A 27591-nucleotide genomic window follows, 5' to 3' on the forward strand; every position below is an offset into this window, starting at 1 on the left:
TGCAGGGATGGCTATGCCAGGATGCTGATCCTGTTAATGTGAGCATTGTTTTTCCTTACAGCTTGGAAATATAACTGCTTTCAATAATACTAAAAATAACTTATGGGCTGCTGCTTTAAATCCCTGACTTAGCTAGGTACTCTTGTTTGTTGCTGTGGGTAAACCCCACCTCCCCAGGTGACATGGCTGTGCTGCCTCCAACTTTTCTTTAAGATAGATCTATGGGCTTTACAAAACATGTTCATGCAGTTCTTTATACAAAATCACTCTCACATAAAGGGATTTCTCCAGCTCTATTCTTTACAGATACTCTCTCAGAATGAGCCATTTAAGGTTTCTGTCATTTTTACGCTAATAAGATGTTGCTGGTTTAATGTTAGTATTAGCTTGAGCTAAATTGAACTGTGATAGAAACACAAAACTCATTATTTGAAAGTCCTTACCTTTTCTTTATCTGATTTGTCACAGACAGTAGATACAGATGCCTCTCTCAGATGAAGTCTGCTGGCTAATTCTGCTGTGTACTGTCTGAGGTTCTCAACCAGCAGACTGAAACGGAGGTTCTTTTTCTTCAGTTGATCTAGTAGGTGGGGCTCTGGTGGGGGTTGATGGGTGAAGGATGGTGCCAGGGTGGTTCTATGCAGGTTTTCTTATTGTGATATTACAATAAGGAAGCATCCCAATGGCCCATAGAAGTATATGATTCCTGACACCAAACTCTTTCTTTTCACAGAAACTGGATGGATTTCTTTGTGTTTGGAGTGTTTATAGGGTTAATCTAGAGCTCTGTATACAAGAGCACGCAAAATGCATCCTTCAAATTGCCTCTAGAAATTTTGACCCGACTGGAAATACTGATGTAAACAATGTAAACAGTGTAGACAGTGTGTTGCTCAGCACTACAGGACGTCCCTCCTTTTATCCCTAATACGCCTGATCACTTTTATTTGTTCAGCCTTTCCCCACGTCTCAACATTTTGACAAATGTGCCATGGCGAGAAATTGGAACACGCTTTTGTAATTACAGTCATTAACTCTGTAAGAAACCGATAGAAGTGGTCTTTTCCTAAACAACAAGCCGCCAAAGTTCAACACGCTCAAATTAGTCATTTAGGCTGATCCAGAAACATGTTATTTGTTTAGGAGTGTGACTGGGTGTAGTTAATGACATTTACTCTTTGTATCTGTATCGTAATATAGAAATGATTAATTACGTCGAACAACGGCAAAGTGTGATTATCATGGATCATCGTTAAACCCAAACTGGAGGAGACAGATTGAAGGAAAACACTTCATAAAGCATGCTGTATGCCAGAGAGCAAATATGGGTCATAGGATATGTGGATGATGTACTGTTGTGCCTAATTGTTCACTGTGGGCTGGAGCGTGGTTTTATTCAGAGGGTGGGGACAGGAACGCCGCGGACCGGCCGACTCAGAGGGGTAATGAAACAGATGGCAAACTGGCCGACGCTTACTGTAATTAATGAAGCAATCCACACATCTTCCTACTTTCTCCTTCTTCTGCTTTTATAGGAAGAGCTGTATATCTAGAAGTTAGTACACAGAGAAAATGATTTCAAAGATCCTTCCGACCGAGAACTCATTACTGTACATATGAGGAATGTTCCACAGTGACGATCGCCGAGCCACGTGCATTTGCATTTGCATTCAGATTTGCATTCAGAGATTAGTTTTTGTTCCCAACTGAAAGGCATTGACATTGACAAAACCTGAAATAAATCAGCAGAATGTTCAATCAAAAAACAGACAGACGTTATTTTTCTCCCGCCGATTTACCACCTTCCAAACGGCATCAATCATACCCTGCCCAGAGGCATTCCCGAGGACTAAACCACAGAAAAATGTAAACAGAAATACATTTGCAGGCTTTGATAATACTAGCGGACACACTGGTCAGTGTAACGTTTAGCACTTCAGTTTTCTGATTTTTTTTAGCTAAATTTGAAAATATTAAAATTTAAAAAAATTACGAATTTGGAAAACAAATAACCCCTCCTTTCTTTTTAACTATATCAAATGGAGAAAGAAATTATTAAAATTTGTTTATGACCAATTCTCTTATTTCAAAATTGGCACCAGATTTTTGTGTTTTTTAATTCTGCCCATTGCAACATCAGTTAACTAAATATTTATACAATTATTTTTTCCTTGACAATATAAGGGGCAGAAGGGGAAAAAAAACTCAAAAATATACAAAAACAGATGGAAAGCCATTTCTTTTTTAGTGTATGAAATAAAATGTAAAAAAAAAATAAGAATAATATGCCGATCCACAGTTTTTATTTATTTGTTGACTTACTTACTAATTAATTAATTAATTAATTAATTAATTTTTGTCCAGCTGGTGATGCTAAAGAGCAAGTGAGCACTTCTTAATCATATTACATAAGTTGTGCCCAAGGGCGAAACAGACAGTCTCCATGCTCTAACACAATATACCCTAATATAATCTCACTGAGAGGGTATTGTTTTAGTGTGTTGTCACACACACACACACACACACACACACACACACACACACACGCTCTAACATGAACAAAAAATTCTGGCATGAAGCCAAATCATGTTCATGTTGAATGGGCTGCTAGGTTTCTGCGTGAGTCGAGTACTGACAGCAATTACAGTAAGATTCATCCCTGCAAATCCAAACCACTTTATTCACACACTGATACAACGCTCAGTATGGATTTCTCCGTCTGAATATTCTCAGCTTTACTTTCTTTTGTTAGCAAATAAAAGTTGATGCAAGGACTGGAAACCTGGTGTACAGTGCAAGCTCCAAAACCCCAATTAGTGCAATGATTATTTCTGAAGTGAGATTGGCAGTGCCAGCTTCAGTGTGTGCATATTCTGAGCACACTTATAAATTTCAGGGTATAAATGTGGAGGTATAAATTTACAGTTTTTTTTAGTTGTTCTCCTAATTTAGCTAAGCCAATTGTCCCACCCAATTAGCTGTTGGTCAGCTGTATATCCCCCATCACTAATGATGCCTCAACACAGGGAAGGTTAAAACTAGCACATGCCTCCTCCAACAGGTGTGAAGTCAATCAACACCTCTTTTCAAACTGCCGCTGATGCAGTTTCACCCTTTGAAGTGATGAAGGGAAAGAGCGCCATCTACCCACTCAGAGGAAGCAAGGCCAATTGTGCTCTCTCAGGGCTCTGGCAGCTGATATATATATATATATATATATATATATATATATATATATATATATATATATATATATATATATATATATATATATGTAGAGGTATGAGCCTAAATGAGCCTTTACTAACAGTGGGAGATTTGCAATATTACAGCAGTGCAGAGGACAGAACAGAAGTGTTAGGAAATCTACAAATGATATAACATATGTATTTATAAAAAATACATACATACTGTACATAACAATATTTAAAAAGATCTATGTACAGAGAAGTGACAAATGCTGTTGCACATAGACTGACAGTAAATAAATATCAAATAAATAGTAAATAAGTTGTGATTGTGATTGCACACATTATTGGTAAACAGATTATGCTACAGGCATATTCCGCCAAATCGGTGCCATTTCTGTCCCCAGGAAATTACATGTATAAATGTACACAAAATAACCTTAAAATACATTTTATTATTAAGCATAGTGTCTTGTGCATTGACATAATTGCAAAATAATTAAAAACATTAATACAAAACTACTGAGAAATAGATGTTGTTACCTGTCCTCACTCTCTAATTATATGCTTTATCGTGAAATATTAATATTAAAATCAGTCTCAACACTTGTTCCTGTTACCTAAATTATTTTTTTAAATAATAATATAAAAAAAAAATAGTGGAAAAATCACTAGAATGTGCTCAGTGTCCTCATGCTATTAGCATAGCCACCATTTATCTATTTTAAAAGTCCTGTTACTTTCATTCCTGTTACTCAAAACATAAAAAATACAGGAACATGAGTGAATTTTTATGATAAATATCAACTATTTGAACATGCAGTTAACCCTTTCTTTACAATAAAGAAATCAAAGGAATTTGTGGACTTGCTTTTTGAATGTCACATGGGTTTTGTAACCATCTTCTGCTTAGAAACTTGTAACACATTAAGTACAGCTGCCTGAGATTGGCCAGTACATGTTTAAAATAGTTAAATATGTGTGTTATTAGATTCAGAGTTGAAAAAAGAAAAGGTTAATTTGGAAGAGGAATAACAACAAATGACACCCATTCTGTGAAATGGCCCTTTACATGGTGTGTTCAGCTATGGGACATAGTAAAGCAGTATAAGTAAACAGTTTATTGCACATAGTAAGAGATAAATACCCACACACTGTGCATTCATAATCACTTGTGATCCAACTGTGTTTATGGATGCTCATTCATGATCTCTCACATTGCACACTATGGTTATTTAATATTATTTCTTTGACGTCATTGATGTTTTTTTTTTTTTACATGATTTTAATGTGCCTGCTTTCTTTATTTTATGTCAGTTTCTTCATTAGTAGTGCAACAGAAGTGGTGATCTATTTTTACTGTGTATCTATTTTACTGTAATGCACTAGACTCAGCTATTCAGGGACAGATTTTAATGAGATTGTAAAGAGTACATAGAAAAAGTCAAAACCTCGTATTGTATTTTAAATAATATGTCATTGGGACAGAGTTAAGTGGAGCACTAAGCTAACAAAGTATTAAACAATGCCCATCTTCATCCCGCCTCCTCTGTGGAATGATAATTTAGTCCAGCACTTGACTCGCTGTGTGTGGAGAAAACCGGCTCTTAATTTCATGGGCGATGATTAGGATCACAGTTTGTCCTCTGCTAAGTGATCACAGTTATGCCAGGCTTTTTTCCCCTCACTGAGTTTGCGCTAATTCTGTTAAATTCATTAAACATTTAGTCAGGATAGCCCCCGCTGGTCGCTGTGTGTGTGTGTGTATATAAATGGACGCTGATGTAATTGTCTTTTTCTTTCTTTCTCTCTTTCTTTACCCTGCAGGGTATTTGACAGTGACAATAGAGCCTCTACCACCTGTTGTTGTTGGAGAGACGGTGACGCTGAAGTGCAACTTCAAGACCGATGGCAGATTGCGGGAGATTGTGTGGTACAGGGTGAGTTGACTGGAGGATTGTTCTTTTTTATTTCACTTTTTATGTACAGCGCTGTACTGCAGTCGAGATCCAAGCAGCGTAATTGTGCTGATTCCTGCAGTGATCCACAAACAACAAAAAAAACTGAACACATTCAGCCTCGGAGCGTAAAAGCCACATGGTACGAAAAACTGTTTCCGTTTTCACGCAAGCTGCTTCATTTAAGCTTCAGCTTCAATTGCTTTCTGCTTGCCTGGTCTGAGCTAGGAAATGTTGCTTTCCAAGTTAAGCACAAAATGTAATGAAAACAAAGATCAGACTGAGTTAATAAACAGCTCTAGAAAAAAATAAGAGACCAGTTAAACATGATGAGTTTCTCCTATTTTACCAAATTAAAAAAACTCTAAAATATAATCAAGAACAAGATGGACGATCACAAGCCATCAAACCAAACTGTGAACTGCTTGAATTTTTGCACCAGAAGTGGCATAAAGTTATCCAAAAGCAGTGTAAGACTGGTGGAGGAGAACATGAAAACTGTGATTAAAAAACTGGGTTATTCCACCAAATATTGATTTCTGAACTCTTGAAACATTATGATTATGAACTTGTTTTCTTTGCATTATTTGAGGTTTGATCGCTCTACATCTTTTGTTTTTGTAAATAAATGCTCTAAATGACAATATTTTTTATTTGGAATTTGGGAGAAATGTTGTCTGTAGTTTATCGAATACACAACAATGTTCATTTTACACAAACATATACCTATAAATAGTTAAATTAGAGAAACTGATTCAGAAACTGTAGTTGTACAGCAGTTGTAAGGCTGTACAGTATTCTAAAATTAAAATATGTACCAACCAAGCATTTTATTAGGAACACTGTATAAAAGCTGGGTTTGATTGTAAAAGATGTTGGAAATAATCCTTTAAGATTCTGGTTTATTTTGACTTATTTTGACTGTTTGCATCACATATTTTTTAGGCTATCTTTATCTATGAGACCTCAGTATTCAGAGAACTGAGCTTGTTCTGAACATTTTGGTATGAAACATTTGGGTATTATAGTGTAGCAGCACATACATTTGTTTGATCATTTGCTAGTCAGTTAATTATACAGAAAATGTTATATAGTGAATACGTTATTTAGAGAGCCATTCTGAACACAGCTTGGAGCTTGTAAAATTGGAGGGGGTTTAGCCACTATGCTAACAACTGATTAGATACAGTTAGTCTTTCAGTAGGTGTTTGTCATAATACTGTATGTGTATCATGTCTGTACATTACTCTGGTCCTTAGTTATGAATCTCAGAACACTGGGTTAGCTGCAGGTGCTAAAAGACATGATGCTAAAAACACAAAGCAGCCAGGCTTAGCAACATTAGAGCGGTTTAGCCGTGATGCTAACAGCCAGCCACAGCAGGTGTGGAGAGCCTCAGCTGCAGTGCGTGCCGTTGTTCTGAGCTAGATTACTTGCTGATAGTTTGACAGATTGCTGGGGTAAGTTTTGCTGTTTGATATGAAATTGAATCATATCATGAATCATATTTGTACGTTAGCTCAGTGGTCTCAGAGCACTGGAATGTAGCAGGGGGCTTCTGAGTGATGCTGAACTATTGTCTAGCCATAGTTTTATAGTAGTATAAGTTATAATGAGTAATTCACATGACTGAATGAATTACCATCATACTTACTGGCTGCCTTGAGCCACGAAATATATCCCTACATCCTTAATGCTGATGGATTAGTTGTGAAAGGCGATCTAGCTGTAGCAGGATGACACGACGCGTCCCAGCTGGGGACCCTGATGCGACATTCAGCCGCTCAGTGCCACGTTTTAATAGATCACAGCTGGACACTTATACTTATTAGGCCCCCGGTTGGTGTATTTCACAGTGTGAACACTAGACCCAATTATGTATTTTAAAACACAGAGTTCCTTTGTCTTTTGACCGCGCTGTTTCTTATCACTCTGGCATGTGTTTTGATTAACGAAAGTCAAACTGCTGCTTGTGAAGGTTTGGAGGACGGACGGCTGGCTCTTCAGTGCTTGAAGTTTGTCCTGGGAAATGAGAGTTTTTATCCAGTGGTTCACATGGAGACTCTTCAACAGGCATCAAGGCAACTGCCAAATCATAGAATCAATAGCGTCCCACGGTACGGCCTGAGGGTGAGGAAAAATGGGACCCACGGGCCAAATTTGGGGTGCAGAACCTTTTTGTTTGTCTCAGCAGCTGACATTGACTTTTATTATAACATGAGATTTGTTGTAGTGAACAAACTGCACACCTTGTTGATTTTCTTGTTAACCTGTGGCCCTTGTGGCCTAGCACTCAGATTATATTTGGTTTGCTTGTTGAAAATGGCTAGGCACCACCGGCCTAACTCGATACACAGCGCCCAGGGCCTAGCTGGAGGGGCTCTTTACATTCCTGGATACCTCTTCTCCCACCTGAGAAAGCCCAACCCTGCTTAGCACAGCCTCGTCTCACACGCACAGTACTCTCAAGTGATGATGAATTATGGTAATTATGTTAAACTGCAGGCGTATTATTCAATTATTAATCTTAAGACTTATTATTCACTAACTACTATAAATTATTCAGTAAACACTACGAACCTAATTTGTACTTTGCATAGTTATGACAGCAGTAGGCTTATCAGGAAGCCTTGTGATGAATATGACTAGACACTAAACACTGGTGTACTAACAACCGTCGCCTTGGAGGGTATGCAGATAAGGGAGCATTCAGAGAAGGCTGCTGCTGCTGAAAGGAGCTGGGAGACCAGGAACCACTAGCTGATACTCATTCAGATCACGTGTGTTTGGATAAAAGCTTCTTTAGAGCTGGGCAATAGGACGATATGATATTTTTTTAAATGGATTATTACATGAATTAACTATACAGAACCAAGTGTTTCGAAACACTTTCTCAATGTTTTTTTCCTACATGGTAAATGAATACTGAAGTCATCCAGACTATGAAGGAACAAATACTTTGTGGTACTGTTAGCTGATGGTTTATGAGGCTGGTAACTCTGGTGGTCTTTTTGCGACTGCACTTGAGGACACATTCAAAGTTCTTGAATTTTTTTCTTAACTTAGTTGAGTAGTTCTTGTTATAATATGGATGAGAATAATACTCAAATAGAGCTATTTACTGCATACCAACTCTACCTCTTCACAACTTTACAACTGATGCTCTCAAACACATGACGAGACAAGAAATTCAAGTAATTAACTCTTGAAGAGTTCAGCACAGCTGTTAACTGAAAGCCTGAATTCCAGGTGACTCAACCTCATAAAGCTGACTGAGAAAATTCAGCAGACATGTGTGAAACTTATAATCTAAGCTAGAGGTTAAACAAACATTCTGGTTTGTTTAACACTTTTTTTTTAGGTGTAACTCTGCTTGCTTCATAACTATAACATCCAAATACTGTATCATTACAGATACAAGAGTTATACATATTATATATATAACATATAGCAGTAATGGTGGCACAACACTGTCATGTTACTGTACATGACAGTCTGTCATGACAACATATGACCTGTCAAAACATGTTAATGAGTTAATTATGTGTGGCAGAGTCTGTGTTACTCAGCAACTGGCCATTACCTTTTTTATTCTAATAATTTAGATTTTTTACAGCTTACATACATTTTTTTTGCTATTGAACATGTAACATTGAATACAGATTTTTTTTTTGCCCAGCCTCCACACAGGAGGGTTAGTTTTAAATTAGTGTTACAACTAAGCACTCTAAAGTGACTCAATTCAGCCACATGTTTTTGGACACTGCTCTTTTAGCTGATAAATCTGCATTTCACTATTAAGCCAAATATTCTTGAGTTTAACCATTTTAGCCAAATGTTTTTGGACTCCAACAGGATTATTTAAACACCCTTTCTGCTATTTAAGAATTTAAGGTGGCAGTTAAATTAAGATAGCAATGGATTTAAAGTAACACTGAATTTTATGTCATATAGTTTTACATTTACAGCTTTCCAGCAGTTTATAATCTTGTTTAACTGTTATTAGTGTGCTTTTTAAAGCCAAATTAAAATTAATGTATTTTTCGCACTATAAAGCACACCAGATTATAAAGAGCATTGTGCGACACTAGTAAGGAACATGGGTGTCGCCTTGTTTTCCTTTTCATTCAGCAGGTCTTGCCGCTGGGTGGTGAGACCTGTAAAGCTAAGCTAAGTTAAGTAAAAAAAAACTGCAATTCTTAAAAAAAAAAAAACATTTGGCGGTCAGCAGCTAATGCTAATGCTGCTCCAGCAGTGCTAACCGGGGTTAACAACAGGCTACATACAGGCCGATAATACTCACCTCTGAATGGCAAAATAGCTAGCACTTAGCATAGTTAGCAGCTAATGCTAATACGGCTCCAGTCTCAGTGCTGGAGACACTAAACTGAAACTCCTGTGTAACACTGTACTTCAGCAGAGTGGCTTTAATGCACCTTATAACCTGACTGGTAAAATTCATACATAAGGTGGATGATAAGGCACACTGGTGAGTTTTGGGAAAATTAAAGGATTTTAAGTGCTCCTTTTAATGTAAAAAATCAAGAATGCCCACAACGTGTTGTAAGGTGTTATCTTGTGAGTGAGGTTGATTGGACACTGATCAGTGTGCTCATGTTATGGAGATGTAAATCATGGGAGATGGAATGAGGTCTGTAGATAGGTGGGATGTTTCATTACCTTGAAATTCTTCGATCTTAGAGTCACATCTGTAGAAGGCATTACCACTCACAGTGGACAGTGCAGTATGTGGTTATTACTGTAACCTGCAGCATCTTGCTAGAATTATCTGTGCATCAACTAGCAACTTTACCAAAGATCATATCCACAGTCAATGCAGTGGCTTTCATGGGGCATGACAAAAGTCATGGGATATGATGATAATTTTTGACTCATAATGTTTGGTAGGTCAGTATATGTTAATATAAATATGCTGGTTGGTAAAAAATAGCTAAAAAAAAAAGCTCCATACCTCCATACCATACGTTCCACATTCTGAGCTTTCACTGACTAAAAATGTGGAAAATAGATCCTCAAAAAATGCAGTGTAATATTCCAATTGAGTTATTAAGGGGCCCATAATCACCAGACAGTATGTACCCAGCGGACTGGAACAAGCCTGAAGAAACACAAGCTTGCACATTAAGTGAACACAGCAGTACGAGCTGGAAAAAATAGAATATAATATTATCCACAAACAAATTACCACCCATTTTTTATTGTTATCATTATTAGTAGTTGGAGCAGCAGTAGCAAATCATGACTAATTCAGGAGCTGAATATTCACCATCAGAGTTTCCTAAAAGCAATATTGCGGGATTTTATTGCCATATGCTGCATGTTTTGCTTGCTGAACAGTTAATTAACTGGTTCGGAGATTTGTATATATCATTAGCAGGGAAACAGTGCACATCTCCATGTTCCACTGTAAACCGCTGCCTTTCACTTAACCTTGAATTCGCCACCTCGACAACACGAGACTCATATTTGCAAATTCTGACCTTTTCCCAGACAGGACAAAAAGAGATTAATAGCACTTTACATATTAGCCACAGTCTCATACATCATGCCGCACACTTCGACAGTACCGTTGAATCAGAATGGGATACAGGGGCATTTGTTTGTGGTTGCTTTGTGAGGTCTCTTCCTCAGAAGATTGACTGTGTGGGGCTTAAATGAAGGTTAACTCTGGAGCGTTGCATAATTTGGAAGAAGAAAATGGCAAAGATAACGAATGGAGGCTTGATATGATCAGAGATTTTGTCCTTTGGGAGTTCCAAATAAAGATATCTGAATGATGTGTACAGTATATAGTGGACATTCTCTGGGGCAAATAATGTCATATTGTGTTTTTTTGGGAATATATTAAAATGCATTTGGTGGATCAGTAGTGTGGAAGACTGGAGGAGTATAAGATTATATGGATTATATTAAAGACTGGTCAGGATGTATAGCCACAGCCTCAGGGCTTATTAACCAACTGTTCTTAAGAAGAAACTTCTTTATAAAACACACTTGCTTAATTTTTAGTTTTAGTATTTATACAGTACCAATACAAAGTTTGGACACAGCTCTCATTCAGTGTTTCCTTTCTTTTTATGATTTTTACATTGTAAATGTAATATTAAAGATATTAAAGCTATACAGGAACACATGCTGAGTTATTTAGCAAACAAAATTTTGCCCGCTGTTAAGCAGGTTTTTATAATGTGAGATTCAAAGTTTGAATGCTAGTTGTCAATATCGGGCCAAAGAGTCGGAGAGGGTGCGCATTTCTAGCGCAGAAAAACGGGCCAAAGATCCTAAAAGTGGAGAGGGTGCACATTTCTAGCGCAGAAAAACGAGCCAAAGATCCTAAAAGTGGAGAGGGTGCACATTTCTAGCGCAGAAAAACGGGGCAAAGAGTCTAAAAGTGGAGAGGGTGTGCATTTCTAGCGCAGAAAAATGGGGCAAAGAGTTTAAAAGCGGAGTGAGTGCACATTTCTGGCGCAGAAGGAATGGAAAAGTTGCCGTAATTAAGGAGTTTTATATTAAGAGACATCATGAAATTAAACATCAATTTGAAAAATCTTAGTTTACACAACACTGTCAAAGATAAAGATAGTTAGTCAAGTAAAATGGTGTGTAAATTAAATAATCAGGAAAAAAGTATTAATTAAAGTGGTTTATTTCATTATTTGTTTTATTACAGAGTCTGTGGCCCGTGACTTCAAATATATTTCTCCTTCTGGCCCCCAACAAAAAAAGTTTGGACTCCCCTGCTTTAGATACTTCTACCGTATGCACTATAAGGCACATTTAAAATCCTTTAATTTCCCCCCCTAATTTTCCCGCCCTATAATCCGGTTCACCTTATGTATGAATTTTACCAGTCAGGTTGTAAGAAGCAGTAAAGCCACTCCACTGAAGTACAGCGTTATACAGGAGTTTCAGTTTAATTCTCCAGCACTGAGAGTACGGAGTAGTATTAAGAGTGCTAGCTCTTTCACCATTCAGAGGTGAGTAGCCTGCTGCTAACCCCGGCTAGCCCTGCTGGAGCAGCATTAGCAGCTAATCATGCTAAGCGCTAGCCCTTTTGCCATTGAGAGGTGAGTATATTAGACTGTAGTCTGCGCGTTTTCTGTGTTAAAACAAGCTACGTGGGAAGAACCGCTAGCTGATATCTCCCTATAAATATAAATATAATCCGCTGCGTCTTATGTATGAAAATAGACCAGAAAATAACTGTTTATTCATAGTGCGCCTTATAATCCGGTGCACTAAGTAAGTAGCCATATTTATCTTTGAGGATAGATCCGCACACTCTTGGTATTTTAATCTCAGTGTCTTCATGAGGTAGGTGGAATAGTTTTCCAGTAATGGGGAAATGGGTGTTAAAGATTTGCGCACACACTGGAAAAGTAAAAGACCTTTAATTTTAAAGATTGATCTCAATTCTTTGTTTAGATATTGGATCATTTAAATGAAGATCAACTTCTATCACAAACTGTGTTTTTAAACACAGCCCTTCTTTTAACCCCTTAACATGCATGTATTTCGAAAAAAGGTTTCATGTTTAATAAAAAAACGTTCCTGAAAATCCTAATTGTAATTTTAATAGAACATATTTAAAAATATTGAAGTCATCTTTATTTTAAAAGGAATATTTTCTGGAATACAAATCAAACATTTCATGGCCTCCAAACCTTTAAATTTGTTACATTGTCTAGTTTATATTTAAACATGGAGAATTTGGGTTGATTCCCGCTACTGATCTGAAATTATTGAGTGGAGTAGAGTATGAATAGTTTCTCCAAGTGTCCTGTATGAATCCCCAAAGCCCTAAGGTTCAGGATGTAAATAACTTATTTTATTGCAGAGAAGAAGAGTTTTGTTTGTATCATCTATGAACCAGGGCTTAGTAAAGGGTTAAAGTGACTTGCATTGATCATCATTCGCACTGTTTTCTGCTTTAGACCGTAAATTGAGCAGAGATATTGGAGCTAATGAATGCCTCAGCATCTCACAAGCATTTTTTCACTGTCGAAACGCAGGTTTGATGGAGCTGCTGCAGACAAAGCCGTCAACATCAACTATCGACTGCCGATCAAAAAAGCGAGAGCTGGTAATAAGAACCAACTCCGCGTCCCCGGTGACTTCCCGCTCCACTCCAGCGCTACACTTTATAAATCAATTATCCATGCTCGCAGTCAACATTTCTCTTCCCGCTATTTGACTAAACTGTCGACTCCTCATTCCTTAACCTCCCCCAGACCTTCCCGAGGTTGATTTCTACCTCCGGGAATCGCAGTATCTAATCGAAGAGACGCTCTGATGAAGCAGCGGCGGTTGTTTGAATTAAAGATCTCAGCAGTGGGTTCTTCATTAGCGGCTCTGCCCTTATCTTCACTGCCTCTGTTTGAGGATTTTGTAATGCACACCAGCACACAGCCCACAACCTGCTGCTTCAGAACCTACACACTCTCTGAGAACACCTGGACCACACTCAGCCCCTCTACATCAGCAGCACTCAGGAGTTCTATTGATGAGCGCTCCACACCAGTTACACCAGAGCAAGACGCTCCAACATAAGTGGATACACTCACACTCACTGACCAGTTTATTACAATCATTTACGTTGTAACATGGGTGCGCCAAAATTGAACATTTGGCTGAAGGTCAGATACTAAATACTAAACACATACATTATCATATATTTTTGCCATATTTTCATTTATAAATAAAACAAATAGACTATATTAATTTCTGTCTTTCTTTTTAGAGAAATGTCTTTGTTTGGTTTAAAGATGATGTTCGTAAATTTGGGAATTTGAGGGATTAAGGGCCCTCTCTGGTGAGAATGGGTAATTGCATGGAGCATGCGGAGAAATCATGTTAAACTGGGCGGGTGTGATGCGGTCTCCTTTCAGAGCAGATGAAACTGATTGCAGGTTAGCTCGGTCACGGAGCTCTCTCCACCATTTAAAAGCTAATCATCCAATTTTAATCCTGATTTTAGCACGGACTCTATCACATTCCTTTTTGGCCTGAGCTGGATCCTCTCTCAGATGCTGTATGTGTGACGTAAGTATATAAAGACGTGTGACGTGGCCAGAAGAACTCCTGTAAAAAGCAACCAAAACACCCCAATTTTAAAATGAATATATTAGGCTTAGCAGGGAGGGTCGTTCCAGCATACTGGTACCATTAAACACAGTATTTTATCCCTTCTCCACTCAGAAATGCTTCTGCTGTAACTTTAGAAACAAAATAATACAAACTGCCACTTTATTTAAAAGGCCTTAGCCTGTTTAAGGGCTACAAGTGTAGGTGATTCTTCTCCGCAGTAAAATAAGTTATTTACATTCTAAAAACTTTGAGGGCTTTGGAGATTTATACAAAAACAAACTTGGATTCCAATAATATAATTTTAGATCAGTAACAGGAATTAACCCAAATTCTGTATGTCATAAATAGACATAAAATCTAGACAACTGCAATAAAACAAATATTTGATTTGTATCCACTAAAATATTGATTTTAAGATAAATCTAAAATAAAATGTAATGATTTTTTCAGTTTCAGAATTACTTCAATATTTTTAAATGTGTCTTATTACAATTAGGATTTTAGGATTTTAACGTTTCTTATTAAACATGAATTTACTTTATGTAATGCTTGAATAGAAATAATCAAGATTTGGAATATAATATCAGGCAGAAAACTGACAGAAACCCGGCCTGTAAGGAGTTAAATCATTCAGACATTTTACTTTTTCAGCCAAACACCAAAAGTGTTTGTAATTTATTAATTAAATTATTTTAATTACATTTATTTATTTTTATTTTGTTTTCCATTTTTGCACAAATAATTTGATATGCTGGATTTGTCTGATCCCTACATTGTAGGGGTGGGTTTAAAAAAATCAAGCTTTCCATTCTTCACTTTAAATTCCACCTTAAATTTGCTTTAGTTTTAGAGAAGTTTTAAAACTTATTTAAGTTTTAAAACATGATGATGAAACTGGCACTCATCAGGACTGCCCCAGGAGAAGGAGAGCAAGAATTACCTTTGTTGCACAGGATAATTTGATCAGAGTTACTAGCCTCAGAAACCTCAACAGCACCATTAACAGCACCCCAGATAAGAGCCGCCTTAATTTTCCTTTATGGTCTAGATGACTTTAGTGTTCATTGTAGACAAAAAAATATTTTTGACTGCTACTGTAAGTAAATGGACATACATGGGTACATCATCATTACAATATATTTAAAATTTATATTTCCACTATACTGTATGTGTGTACAAATACAGGCAATCAGTGTTAAAGTATTTGATGAGTTATATATATACATGTTCTTGTGTATATGTGTATATGTGTGTATATAAAAGTGTCTGTGCAAAAGCACAGTTACAGACAATTACAGTTACATGGTCTTTTATCTCCTGTTCTTAAATTCCACTGTGTATATGTAAAATTACTGACAGTTGCAGTTAATATCCTCAGACTGTACGAGTCTACAATTACATTGTGTCTCATCTGCTGCACAATCTGCTACACAATCTGTCAGCCCCCCCTCTACCCCATTCATCACTGGTCAGTTTCTGACCACAGGACACTGTTAGGGACTGGATATGGATGATATTGGATGGTTGATTATGCTCTGCACAGCAGTGGGTCTGACAGTGCAGTGTGTGGTACTGGCACTCTTAGTGTGTCTAGTGTATCTGGTTTATTATTGGTCACTACCCAACAATACCCAGCCAGGATCAGCAGCTGACTGTTCATTTAAGCTATAGGATGATCAAAAGTATTGGGGGGTGATTCTCATGAAGGTGCAGGGAACATGTCCATGACCATTTTTTTTAAATCAATACTTAATTCATAAAAACTCTGATAATGTATGTAAAGTGAATAGGGAGTACTGTATGGATCAATTGTTTTCATCATCATATAAAATTATTTTTATATAAATTAAATAAAAAAATATATGGAAATTCTCATTACCGTTATGTGTCCGTATCCCTTCTTTCTAATTTTAAGTTAAACCATATTAAAAGTACTAAGCATATCGAATCAATAAAATAGGGTAAAGTCATTTAAAATATCTATATTTATACATGACATAAACATTTTTTGTGTTGAACAAAAAAATGTACTTGATTTTAAACAAAATATCTGTGTCCGAACAATTTTTCTCTCATTACCGTTTCATGATTTTACCCCCCTATAAAAATTACACTGTGCCTTTAAATTGATCAGCTATCCCATGATGCATCACTTCAGAGACAAGCTTCAAAATGGAGATAAGGTCAGTTGGTCACTCTTCTCTCCCTTTGAGAAATCTGTGTTAATATTGCTAAAACTGTCCTCAGTTACACTGTCTATTATCATTACCGTTATGGTTTAATACTCATTACTTTAAAAAATATAAAAATAAATTATTTCATGAATATTATCACAATATAAGGCTTTGACATCTGGCAAAGTTATAGGTTGTTAGCATATTAGCATTTTAAGTTATTTGTGAAATTAGCCAAGAGCATCTCATTAACATTACTCAATATTCTCATTACCATGCATTGTGAGGGCCATAACTGTAATAAGAACCATTGAGCTGGTAAGGAGATTCTTATGTAAGACTGCTAAAAGAGTCATTTAACAGAGTTTATTTGATCATTTATGGTAATTCATTATATATATATATATATATATATATATATATATATATATATATATATATATATATATATATATATATATATATATATCATTTTTGGTAATTATAAATATATATATATAGATGATGGTTGTAATTATAATTATTATATACTTTAATTATATTTACTTTCTGATGGAAAAAGTAGCTTACATGCAGGTGGATTTTCCACTATTTATGTAGTACATAACAGTCTACTATTTACAATAAAAAAAAAAAAAAAAAAAAAATATATATATATATATATATATATATATATATATATATATATATATATATATATATATATATATATATATATAACAATGTCATTGATGTTTATACTCTTTTGATTAGTCTAATGATTATATTCATTTTTTGAAGACTGACAGAGATTGAATGCAAGAAGGCAGCAGCCAAGGCTAGAGTTTCTTGAGATTTGCTTGTTTTTCTGGTTCCATTGTTTGTTATACAATTGCCTTAACCCTTGTGTGGTGTTCATATTTTTGCTACTCGTTTACTTTGTTAGTTGTATTTAATTCAGCAAAATTAAGCAATTTTACATTAAAATGCTTTACACATGCTTGCTTCACCTAAATTGCAAGCAATATAAACAGCTTACATGGTTAATATTTGCCCTTTACCCTTTTTATGTTACATTTCTTTCAAAAAGTGCTACTCTTTTTTTTATAATTTTTTTAATAAAATGTAAAAGAAAATGAATTTAACTCAAGATATGAGTAGAACATTTGTTTAGTTTTAAATTTACAAATGTAAATGTGTGTACAGTGTGTGTTTATCAAAAATGTGTTTTTATGTATGTTTTTCACAAAAAAAATGAGCCAATGCCAATGAGCTTGAGTTAGAAAAAATATTTTCTTTCAGTTTCATTTGATGAAAAATGAAAACGGGTCCCACAGACCCGAACACCACACAAGGGTTAACTAAGTTTCATTACCGTTACATTTATTCTCATTACCGTTTAATTGTGTTCTCATTACCGTTATGGATCTAAAATGTTAATTTTTTTTAAATGTTTCACATCTTATCATAACTTTCCTTCATTTTATTATAGTATATCCCTCACCTGTTGTCCACATGAGTTTTTGATCAAACATATTCTAAAATAATTTCCATTAATAAAAAAAATTAAAAGATATTTTACAAATGTTGTATCGGTAATGAGAGTTGCTTAACTATAAATAAATAAATAAAAAAGATCAAAGTAATTGTCAAGGACTGTGCTGTTAAGTTGATGGAATTTGTTGAAGAAATATGAAATTAATCATCAAAAAAAGTTTTGAACCGTTGATCTAGCTTCGTCATTTACTGTAACGGTAATGAGAATTATTCTGGATCATATCAGATTCAAATGATAATAAAATTCTATTTAAAAAAAAAATATGAAAAAAATAATCAATATAGTAAAATACACATTCTATTTTAGCTTCTCAACTTGAAAAAATGCTGCAATGTGGTGAAAAACTTTTTTATGTTAATGTGAAGGTCTTCGTCACCCTGAGCTGCTCATTCATACCCTTTCATTGTTTCATTTTGTAATCACAGGTATTATGAATACATTTATTTGTCATCCTACAGAGTAAAGACCTGTCTCGATTATTGTTTTTAATAGATGATATAGAACTGGGCAATACATTTTGTCATATCATGATAATTTTTTCTATCGTATCAATATTATACTTTAATAAGCAGGTCAAGTTTATCATCAGTGATTAAAGAAAACTTTTTTCTTAAAAAGACTGTAAAAAATCCTATTGAATTGCATGATTTGCAGCAAAAAAAATAAAATAAATAATTAAATCACTGTACTACGCCTGAGAGAGCATTTGAATAGCAGGTTTTATGAATCTGACACTGCTGTTGCTTTTTTTTTATCTGTGTTTAAAAAACATGATAAATGCTGTGTGATTAAATATGAAATATAATCTATGTGCATGCAGCTTAGTAAATTAGACCTATAAATATATAAAACCCTGAGAAACAGCACTTACAGACATGATACAAGGCAGTGGTTGTTTAAACAAGAATTTTGTATGTATATATAACAGCTAGGAATATTCATATTTACAGAATGCAAATGTGCGGAATATGTATAGGCTGTTGCAAATATTATACAAAACACATCTAAACAAAAATAAGCATGCATCGGCTCCAGTGATGTAAAAGTGTGTGTGTGTGTGTGTGTGTGTTTCTGTCAATGTTGGTGTTTTTGGTGTGTAACAGTGTCTGCAGATTTTGGAGGGTTGCTGTACGGATTTGATTGCACTCAGCATCAAAAGAGCATGAGTGAGGCCGGGATGTTGGATGATTTCCACCCCACCTCATCCCCAACTCTGATTTTCAGCCCTTATGAAATCAGTCGTCTGGGGAGGTGGAATGAAAAATACGGCTGGAGACTAGAGCTGTGTCTACAGATGTTTGGCAGAATGTACATGTGCACAGACAGTACCACAGATAGTGTGTGAGAGGAATGAACATTATCAATAGGACTGCACGATATTATTAAACTGATATTGTGATCTTTTGTTTTCTGTAAACTCTATTGTGTTAAAAAAAGAAGATTAGACCAAAGTGATATGAACCGTTTTTTACGGATTATAAGGTGCACATCTATTTTCACCAGATTATAAGGCACATTTTAAGTGACAATAATATGGAACAAGGGTGTCGCCATGTCTAATCTAGCAGGTCTCGCTATTGGGGAGTGTGGGCTATGTAAACAAAGCTGTTTAAACTGTTTAAAAATATAATTCATAGTCAAACGAGCCTTGGATGTTAATCTACACAGATTTCTCTCCTGAAAATGGTTTATTTGGGTGAGTAAAGCACTTTTTTGTTGTTTATTTGTGTTTATTTACAGTAAGCTTAAATTTCCAATATTTTTGTGCTCTTAGCAACAGCACTAGCCACAGTTAGCAACACTTAGTGCTAGTAGATGCCGCCCGACAGAGCTACACTGAGGTAACCCAGGGAGCTATTAGCTAGTGGTTCATTCTATGCAGCTTGTTTTAACATGGTAAACGCACAGACTACAGTCCGATATACTCACCTCTGAACTGTGAAAGAGTTAGTGCTAAGCATGATTAGCAGCTAATCCTAATACTGCTCCAGTCTCTGTGCTGGAGAACTAAACTGAAACTCTATGACTCTATAAAGCTGTACTTCAGCAGAGTGGCTTTACTGCTTCTTAATAGCTGACTGGTACAATTCATACATAAGAAGCACCGAATTATAAGGCGCACTGATGATTTTGGGGGGAAATAAAGGATTTTAAGTGAGCCTTATACTCCGAAAAATACAGTAATGATATATTGGGCTGATATAATTTATATCTGGCAGATATTTAATGGAAGATTAAATCATGAATTTTCTTCTTATGAAAATGTATCAGTCCAAAAAGCATAGAATTATGCTGTTTCTAAGAATCTCATGATCTGTGGAGAAGTTAGCATTTTTGGTTAAAAGTATATGGACAATGCATTCCTATGGGATAGTTTGGGCCATGATAGGTTTGTTTGGATGTTTACTAGGGGTGTAAATCATGGGGCATCTCATGATATGATATCATGATGCATTCTCTACGATACTGAACAGAGTTTATATTACTAAAGAGGATGAAATACTCATAAATCAGCAGAAAGTGGAAATTATGGATTTATTGGTGTCTGTTTCCCAAAATTTGGAACAGAATTAGTACCCCCACATGGAGTTTAAAGTGTCTGTTTATATACAAATATTGGAATTTGATGCCAGTGCGATTGAATTGGTTCAATATATCGCAATATTATTTTATTGTTCCCTCCATAATATTGTACAACTATACAAATACTATTGCACTTATGCAAAAGCTCTATACAAGTGGGTGTGTAATAAATATAATGCACAAATCAAGTTGAAACAATGTAAAGGCATGTAAAAAAAGACATTTCTAATGAATTACTAATCAATTACTGTCCAATGTAAAGAATGTATGAAAATAGCAAATAGTGAGCTAATGCATACGTGCACTAGGACTGATAAACAATGACTAGAATAAGAATACAGTGGCCCTGTGCCTCTTTCACATGAGCTAAAACTGCAGATTTTGTGAGATTCTGTTGTTCTCAGTGTTTCCAAATGATTAAGGACGACATCCTGTATGAGTTATATTCTTCCCAGTGTGATTTATGGTGTTTGCATAAGTTTGCTGTAAATCGTGGTAACTTTTTGCTGGAGTAGTCTCATTAATAATACACAGGGAAGACGTCTCGCCCAGGAAACGCCGGAGCTGTTTGTTCCCTTGCACCTGAAATACACACTCTAAACATTTAGAACAAGATTAAAAGGTAATCTGAAGAAAGAGCCGGTGAGCCTGCACTGTTTCACCGAGTGAGAGCAAGCTGCTGCCTGATTTTTACTGATACATCATAAATATTGAAGAAGCTCCTCGCTTAGATCCTTAAATTTTCATTGGTGTTTCGGTTGCATTATTAAAGTGAAATGAAAAGAGAATGGTTTTAACGTGCATTTTGAGCGATGCCCTCGCATTATCATGCCCTTTAGCATGCATGTAAAACGCTGCAGGAGAAACCCACTCACTTTGTAAGCACTACTACCATCCATTTAGAGGCAGAAGTATTAGCGCTAACACTAATACCAGCAGGGCGGAAGCGTAAATGCGTCTTAAGAGTGTGTGATATTACACCCCGGCACTCTCGTCACAGCCGCAGTTTTATTTCCAGACGGACCGCGGATTAGACCGCTGCGGCTCCGGTAATTCCGACATGGAAATGCAAATGCAGTGTGGGCTTGCTTATCTTTTTTCCTTTTTTGCCAGCACTATAAATGGCGCATTATCACTTCAAAACCATCAATGCTGTGTGTGTGTGTGTGTGTGTGTGTGTGTGTTAGGGGTGGGGATCACAGGGAATCTCACGATACATTGCCCACGATAAAGTTATCACAATACCGTTTTCCTGTGATACTCAATATATATCACAAGACAATTCTCTACAATATTTCATGACATCTGTGTTACTGAAGAGAATAAAATACTCCTAAATAAAAAAAAAAAACACCAGGAATTATGAATTTATTGGTGTCAGTTTTACACAATTTCACAACCAATATTCTTCACCACAGATATACCCTGTTCATTTGATTATAGCACCACCACATGGAGTACTGACGTAGTAACTTTAGTACTAAGCAAATTGGTGGATGAGTCTTGGAATGTTTAAAGCGGCTATATTTCAAAATACTGATATGATGTGTTTTTTTTTTTTACAAAAACTGTAAAGTTGATCAGTTCATAAAGTATAAAGCATAAACCTATGCTATTATTTCTACAGTTGTGCTGAGTCTGGTGTTTGTAGCTTGAAACATGTGCCCCATTAAAAAGTAAATAAACGAACTTTGCCATGATAGTTTTGTTTGAATATTCATCATATTTTATGAATATTGCTTATGTACAATGTATAGTTAATATATGGTGCACAAATCCAATAAAAGTTGAGATTCACTTAAGTCATGTGACCACAGATTTGACCACTGTAGCTTCAGTAATTCAGACAAGGACATGCAGAAAAATTAAAATCATAAAAAATAATAGCAATGTTCTTGAAAGACGCCTTAATTTTATTTTTGTTTTGCTATTTACTATATTTACTTTTAATAGTTTGTTTGCATGTCTATAAACATGCACTAAATCTGCTGCACTTAAATTTTATTTTTTTACATTGTTTTTGTTTGCTACACTTTTATTATTTTATACAAAATCAGGGTCTTGTCAAATCTTGTCTCTGTTTTTGCAACAGAGATTTTTTTTTTTTTTTGTGTAAAATGTATAAACCTATTTATACTAAACATTTTGTCGTATTTTGTCATTAGGCTAACAATTTTATTGCAAAAATGCTTTGAAATAGTCTGATATTATTTTAGGACCAGTTGAATGTATGAATATTATTTACTTATTTAAAAGCTGCAAATAGAAAAATATGGTGAAAATTATTTGCAATATTGCAAAAGAAAATATTGCAGAACAACAAAATATTGCAGTGTCCTTTTTTCCAATATTGTTAACCCTTAAAGCCAGTGAATAGTTAATGTATGATGCACATATTAAAGTTGAAATGCAGTGATCACTGTGGCACAGAGCTATAAATGGCACATTATCACTTCAAAACCATTGATACATTGTCTGTGTGTCTGTCTGTCTGTGTTTTTGTCTGTGTGTGTGTGTGTGTGGGTGGGGTAGATGGGGGGTGGTGGGAAGTGTACTGAATCTTGGGAAAAGCTCACAGACTCTTTCTGTTCCTCAGTGAAACTGCCTGCAGTTCTCCTCATGCTGGGCTTGTTCTGATTATGTCATTCTAATGAAGAGAAATCCGGGCCGGCCCCGGCGGACCCCTCAGCGCTGAAGGCTGGGGGGGTTCCGCCTGGCTGCCTGTTGAGTGCCACGCCGCATTACCTGGACTGTGGCAGGGTTAACCTCCCGCGGCTCGGCACTCTGTTCCTGACCGGCGAGAGGGGAGGGGTCAGCGCTGGACTGAACCACTGCTGGGCTTGAAAAGATCCACTCGTCTCCTCCCACACGCTGAGGCTTCTGAGGATTCGCTACAGTCTCGACAAGAGTTGTACAAAGCAGTGTTTTTAAAGAGGCCCCCAGGGGCCTTTTGATGATCCAGATTTCTGCTCTGTCCCAGTGTACTGTGTGGAACTGGTTTGGAACACAAACGTGGACCATTTGAGGGTCTCTGAGGACCATTCTGAGAAAAATACCATACTCTATATTTGCACTGCGTTCCATTCTTAGTTCCGAATACAAAATTTTTACTGGAGCACCTCTACTGGTCTGATTTCAACTCTATGCAAAATAATTATGATGCAGTCAAGCGTACACTAAATCAAACTATAAATAAAAACATTGAGTTTTTAAACTGTAGAAAACAGAATATGTTTTATATTTTTGATTCTTCAAAGTAGCACCTGGAATGGCTTTCAGTTAACAGCTGTGCTAAACTTCTCAAGAGTTATTTACTTGAATTTATTGTGTTTGAGAGCATCAGTTGTAAAGTAGGTAGAGTTGGTATAAAATAAAAAAAAAAGGCGGGCAAAAATCAAAAATCAAAAATGAGAGAGTAACACAGGCAATGTACAAGGATAAACCATCAATACTCAGCAAACACTAAGAAATGAGCCCCTTTTATAGGGCTAAACCATGTGGCTAGTACTCAGGTGACCTGCTTCCTGGAAGTGTCATGTGCTGTGTTGTGATCAGAATTGGGTGTGATATCAGTGTGTGGTGCATCCTGGGTAATGTAGTCCGGAGGCTGCAGAATGCAGAGATAGTGTGGGAGAGATAGGAGTGCTTTTAGCGCCAGGCGTTACAGTGGCATTGTGAGCAGCTTAAGTGAATTTTGGTAGTTGGTAAAAATACCACTAAAAATTCTACAATTCGCTATACCACAACTGAAAAACAAACGAACAAAAATCTAGACAAAACAACAGAAAACTTACTTAAAACAAAAGTTAGAGTAAAAGTATGTAAGTTAAAATGGAAAGAACACAAACGTGTTAAACAGCAGTAAAGCTGTACCTTTAACAGCGTTCTAGTAGGTGAAAACACTGTTGTCTTTTCTCAGTTGCAACAGTTGTGTCCTCTGTGCCAGCACTTCATATGGCATTCAGCTTATACAGAATATAATAATAATTTTATACACGCTACAACAGTTACACAGACATTGTCCTGTTGTCCTTGTGTGAGCAGTAAATATTTAACGCCATGTTGTGCTTGTAAATATCAGATGTAGCAGGTGTTCTGAGACTGAGATCACAGCCTGTCCTCATGAATCTGTCTTTACTCATATGCAGAATCTCAAAAGTATTGCCAATATAATAGGACTGTCTGGAGCAGATAAACCCAGAAATCTCCAAAACATAGTAGAAAGTCTGGTTACTCTTTATTTGAATGATACATGCAAACTAAAGTTTAACACATTTTTATACCTGTAAAGTGTAACACCTTCACTAAGCACTCTTCAGTGGACATGTGTGTTGGAAATGTTATTTCATACCTTAAACATGTAATATTATGTTATATAATATTCAACACTCATAAATGTTAAATTAATACAGTCTCATTTGTTTCATACAATTTTATATCCTGCCCTAGGGCACAGTCAAATGCTTTTTTCTGCTTTTTTTTTTTTTTTCTTTTTTTTTTCAAGAAAATCATATTGGCTTTCAGTACCTGTTGAAATCAAGTAAAAACAAATATATTAATATGGATGTAACACATTTTCATTAACTTTTAAAATAGAAAAGTGTTAGATGTTCTAGATGTTTTTAGAATTGTATAACAAAAATGTATATTAAGGCAACAGTACATATGTAGTTTAGTTGAATAGTTTCTCCACAAGCACTGTTAGCTTTAGTGTTTACTATGGGTGGGCGATATGGCTCTAAAATAATATCACGATATTTCAGGGTATTTTTGCGATAACGATATACTTGGCGATATAGGAAAACTAAAATAATTCATTCATTTCAGGAATATAGTATAAGAGTATAACAGCATAATCATAATGTGGCAAAATAAATAATATAGCATAAAATAATATATTGCAGCAAAAAATATTGCAGAATAGTTAGTGCATGCATATAAACTGCAAACTAAAACAATTATACAATAAATACACCTAAAGCTTGACAGTAAATAATAGACTACTTTTAAGACAGAACATCTCTATTATCACAATATGGATTTTTAATATCATAATTTTTCTGTGTCACTATATATTGTATACAATATAATATTGCCCACCCCTAGTGTTTGCCATTTAAAATAAAGAAGTAGAGAAAATCCACACACAGAGTCAAGTCCATTCTAAAATGTCTTAAAAAAAATAACCTAGAAATTTATATCAGAGGAAATAAGTTTAACTGTAAAAAACATAATCTCTGAAAACATGTACACTATAAGCCACACCTCAGTGTAGCGCTGTTGTGCGGCATTTACTAGTGCTAACTGCGGCTAGCACTATTTTTTTTTTAAGAATTACAGTTTTGTTTACTTAGCTTAGCTTAACTTAACTTAACCTACCCCTCCACCACCACCAATTAGCCACCAATTAGAAGGAAAACATGACAACACCTATATAATATATATTATAATCCTTTTCTGACTTTTATAGTTAAAATCTAGCTAAACACTGATTCTTTGTATTATTTGGGTCAAATCTTAAGGGATTAAATACACACCAGTCGATTTACAAGTCTTTTTTGGGTTTATTGAGTCAAGTTGCAAGTCATCAAATTTGCATCTGGTAAGTACAGATGGTAAAAGAACAATTTAAAACATTTTTAGATAACAGATTTTATTTTTAGACTTTCTGATTGTGTATATTTCTGTGCATATTCCATATTTATATCTGAATTCCACTTTTCTTCCTCAGTTCTGTGATTATGTCTGTGTTCTCCGCATGGAGGAAATCAGATGGCGCTATAATTCCTGTTACAGTAGCACTGATACAGTACTCTGCTTTTCTCATTGAGAATCTGCAGCAGAGCGTCTGCTCCACTGCTCTGTGAATAAAGCTGAGAGTGTAGCACCAGCTTTCCATACAGAAAAAAGAAAAAGAAGAGGTGGAGATGGAGCACCTGCAGAGCTCGCCTGTGCTCTCTCCTACACCTCAGTAACTGCAGCAGCCTTATCAGAAATCTTTGTGATAAATATGTTCAGACATTAAACCTTTGTGTACTAACAACCGTCGTCTCAGAGGGTATTTAGATAAGGGAGCATTCGGGGGAATGATCCAGCTGTGTGTTACAGAAGGAGCTTTAACGCCGTATACTTCTCTATTCTTACTCAGATTCTGTGTGTGTGTGGATAAGCATTACTGTAGGGGGGGGGGGGGGGGGGGGGGGGGGCGATATGATAGAAATAGTATATCACAATTGTAAAGAAGTTTTTACCAGGGCTCTCAACTGCTGTGATTAATTATGATATTTCCTAACACTGACATGTTTAATAATGAATATTTAAAGGTAAAATAAAAGAATCACTGTAAGATAATCACACTGGGATTTTGTTCATAATCATATACAGCTCTGGAAAAGTTTCTTTGATTTTACCAAATTGAAAACCTTTGGAATAAAATCAAGGAGAAGATGGATGATAACAAACCATCAAACCAAGCTTAACTGCTTGATTTTTTGCACCAGGAGTGGCATAAAGTTATCCAAAAGCAGTGTGTAAGACTGGTGGAGGAGAACATGACATAATGCATGAAAACTGTGATTAAAAAACAGGGTTATTTCACCAAATATTGATTTCTGAACTCTAAAATGAATTTATGAATATGAGCTTGTTTTCTTTGCATTATTTAAGGTTTGAAAGCTCTGCATCTTTTTTGTTATTTCAGCCATTTTTTATTTTCTGCAAATAAATGCTCTAAATGACAATATTTTAATTTGAAATTTTGGAGGAATGTTGTCAGTAGTTTATAGAATAAAACAACAATGTTCATTTTAATATAAATAGCAAAATCAGAGAAACTGATTAAGAAACTGAAGTGGTCACTTAATTTTATCCAGAGCTGAATTGAAACAATTAACTTGAAACACAGATTGTTCTTTGTAAAGTATGTTCAAGTACCAATTGAGTTACATCAATGCAAAGAGAGTGAGAGAGAAAGAGAGAGAGAGAGAGAGAGAGAGAGAGAGAGAGAAGTGTGAGTTAGTTATGAGATTTAATCCTTATTTCAA

The 27591-nt window shown here is 35.7% G+C and overlaps 1 protein-coding gene across 2 annotated transcripts in view; it reads left to right on the forward strand.

Moving 5' to 3' along the window:
- Positions 1-27591, forward strand: part of igsf21a (immunoglobin superfamily, member 21a) — a 509658-nt gene that overhangs the window by 178303 nt on the left and 303764 nt on the right. For both annotated transcript variants that reach the window (XM_007230591.4, XM_015607518.3), the window contains exon 2: positions 5016-5128. In XM_007230591.4, coding sequence (XP_007230653.1) covers positions 5016-5128 — 113 coding nt within the window. The remainder of the gene's footprint in view (positions 1-5015; positions 5129-27591) is intronic.

This window comes from Astyanax mexicanus, chromosome 24 (genome assembly GCF_023375975.1).
Source record: "Astyanax mexicanus isolate ESR-SI-001 chromosome 24, AstMex3_surface, whole genome shotgun sequence".
Taxonomy (NCBI): domain Eukaryota; kingdom Metazoa; phylum Chordata; class Actinopteri; order Characiformes; family Acestrorhamphidae; genus Astyanax; species Astyanax mexicanus.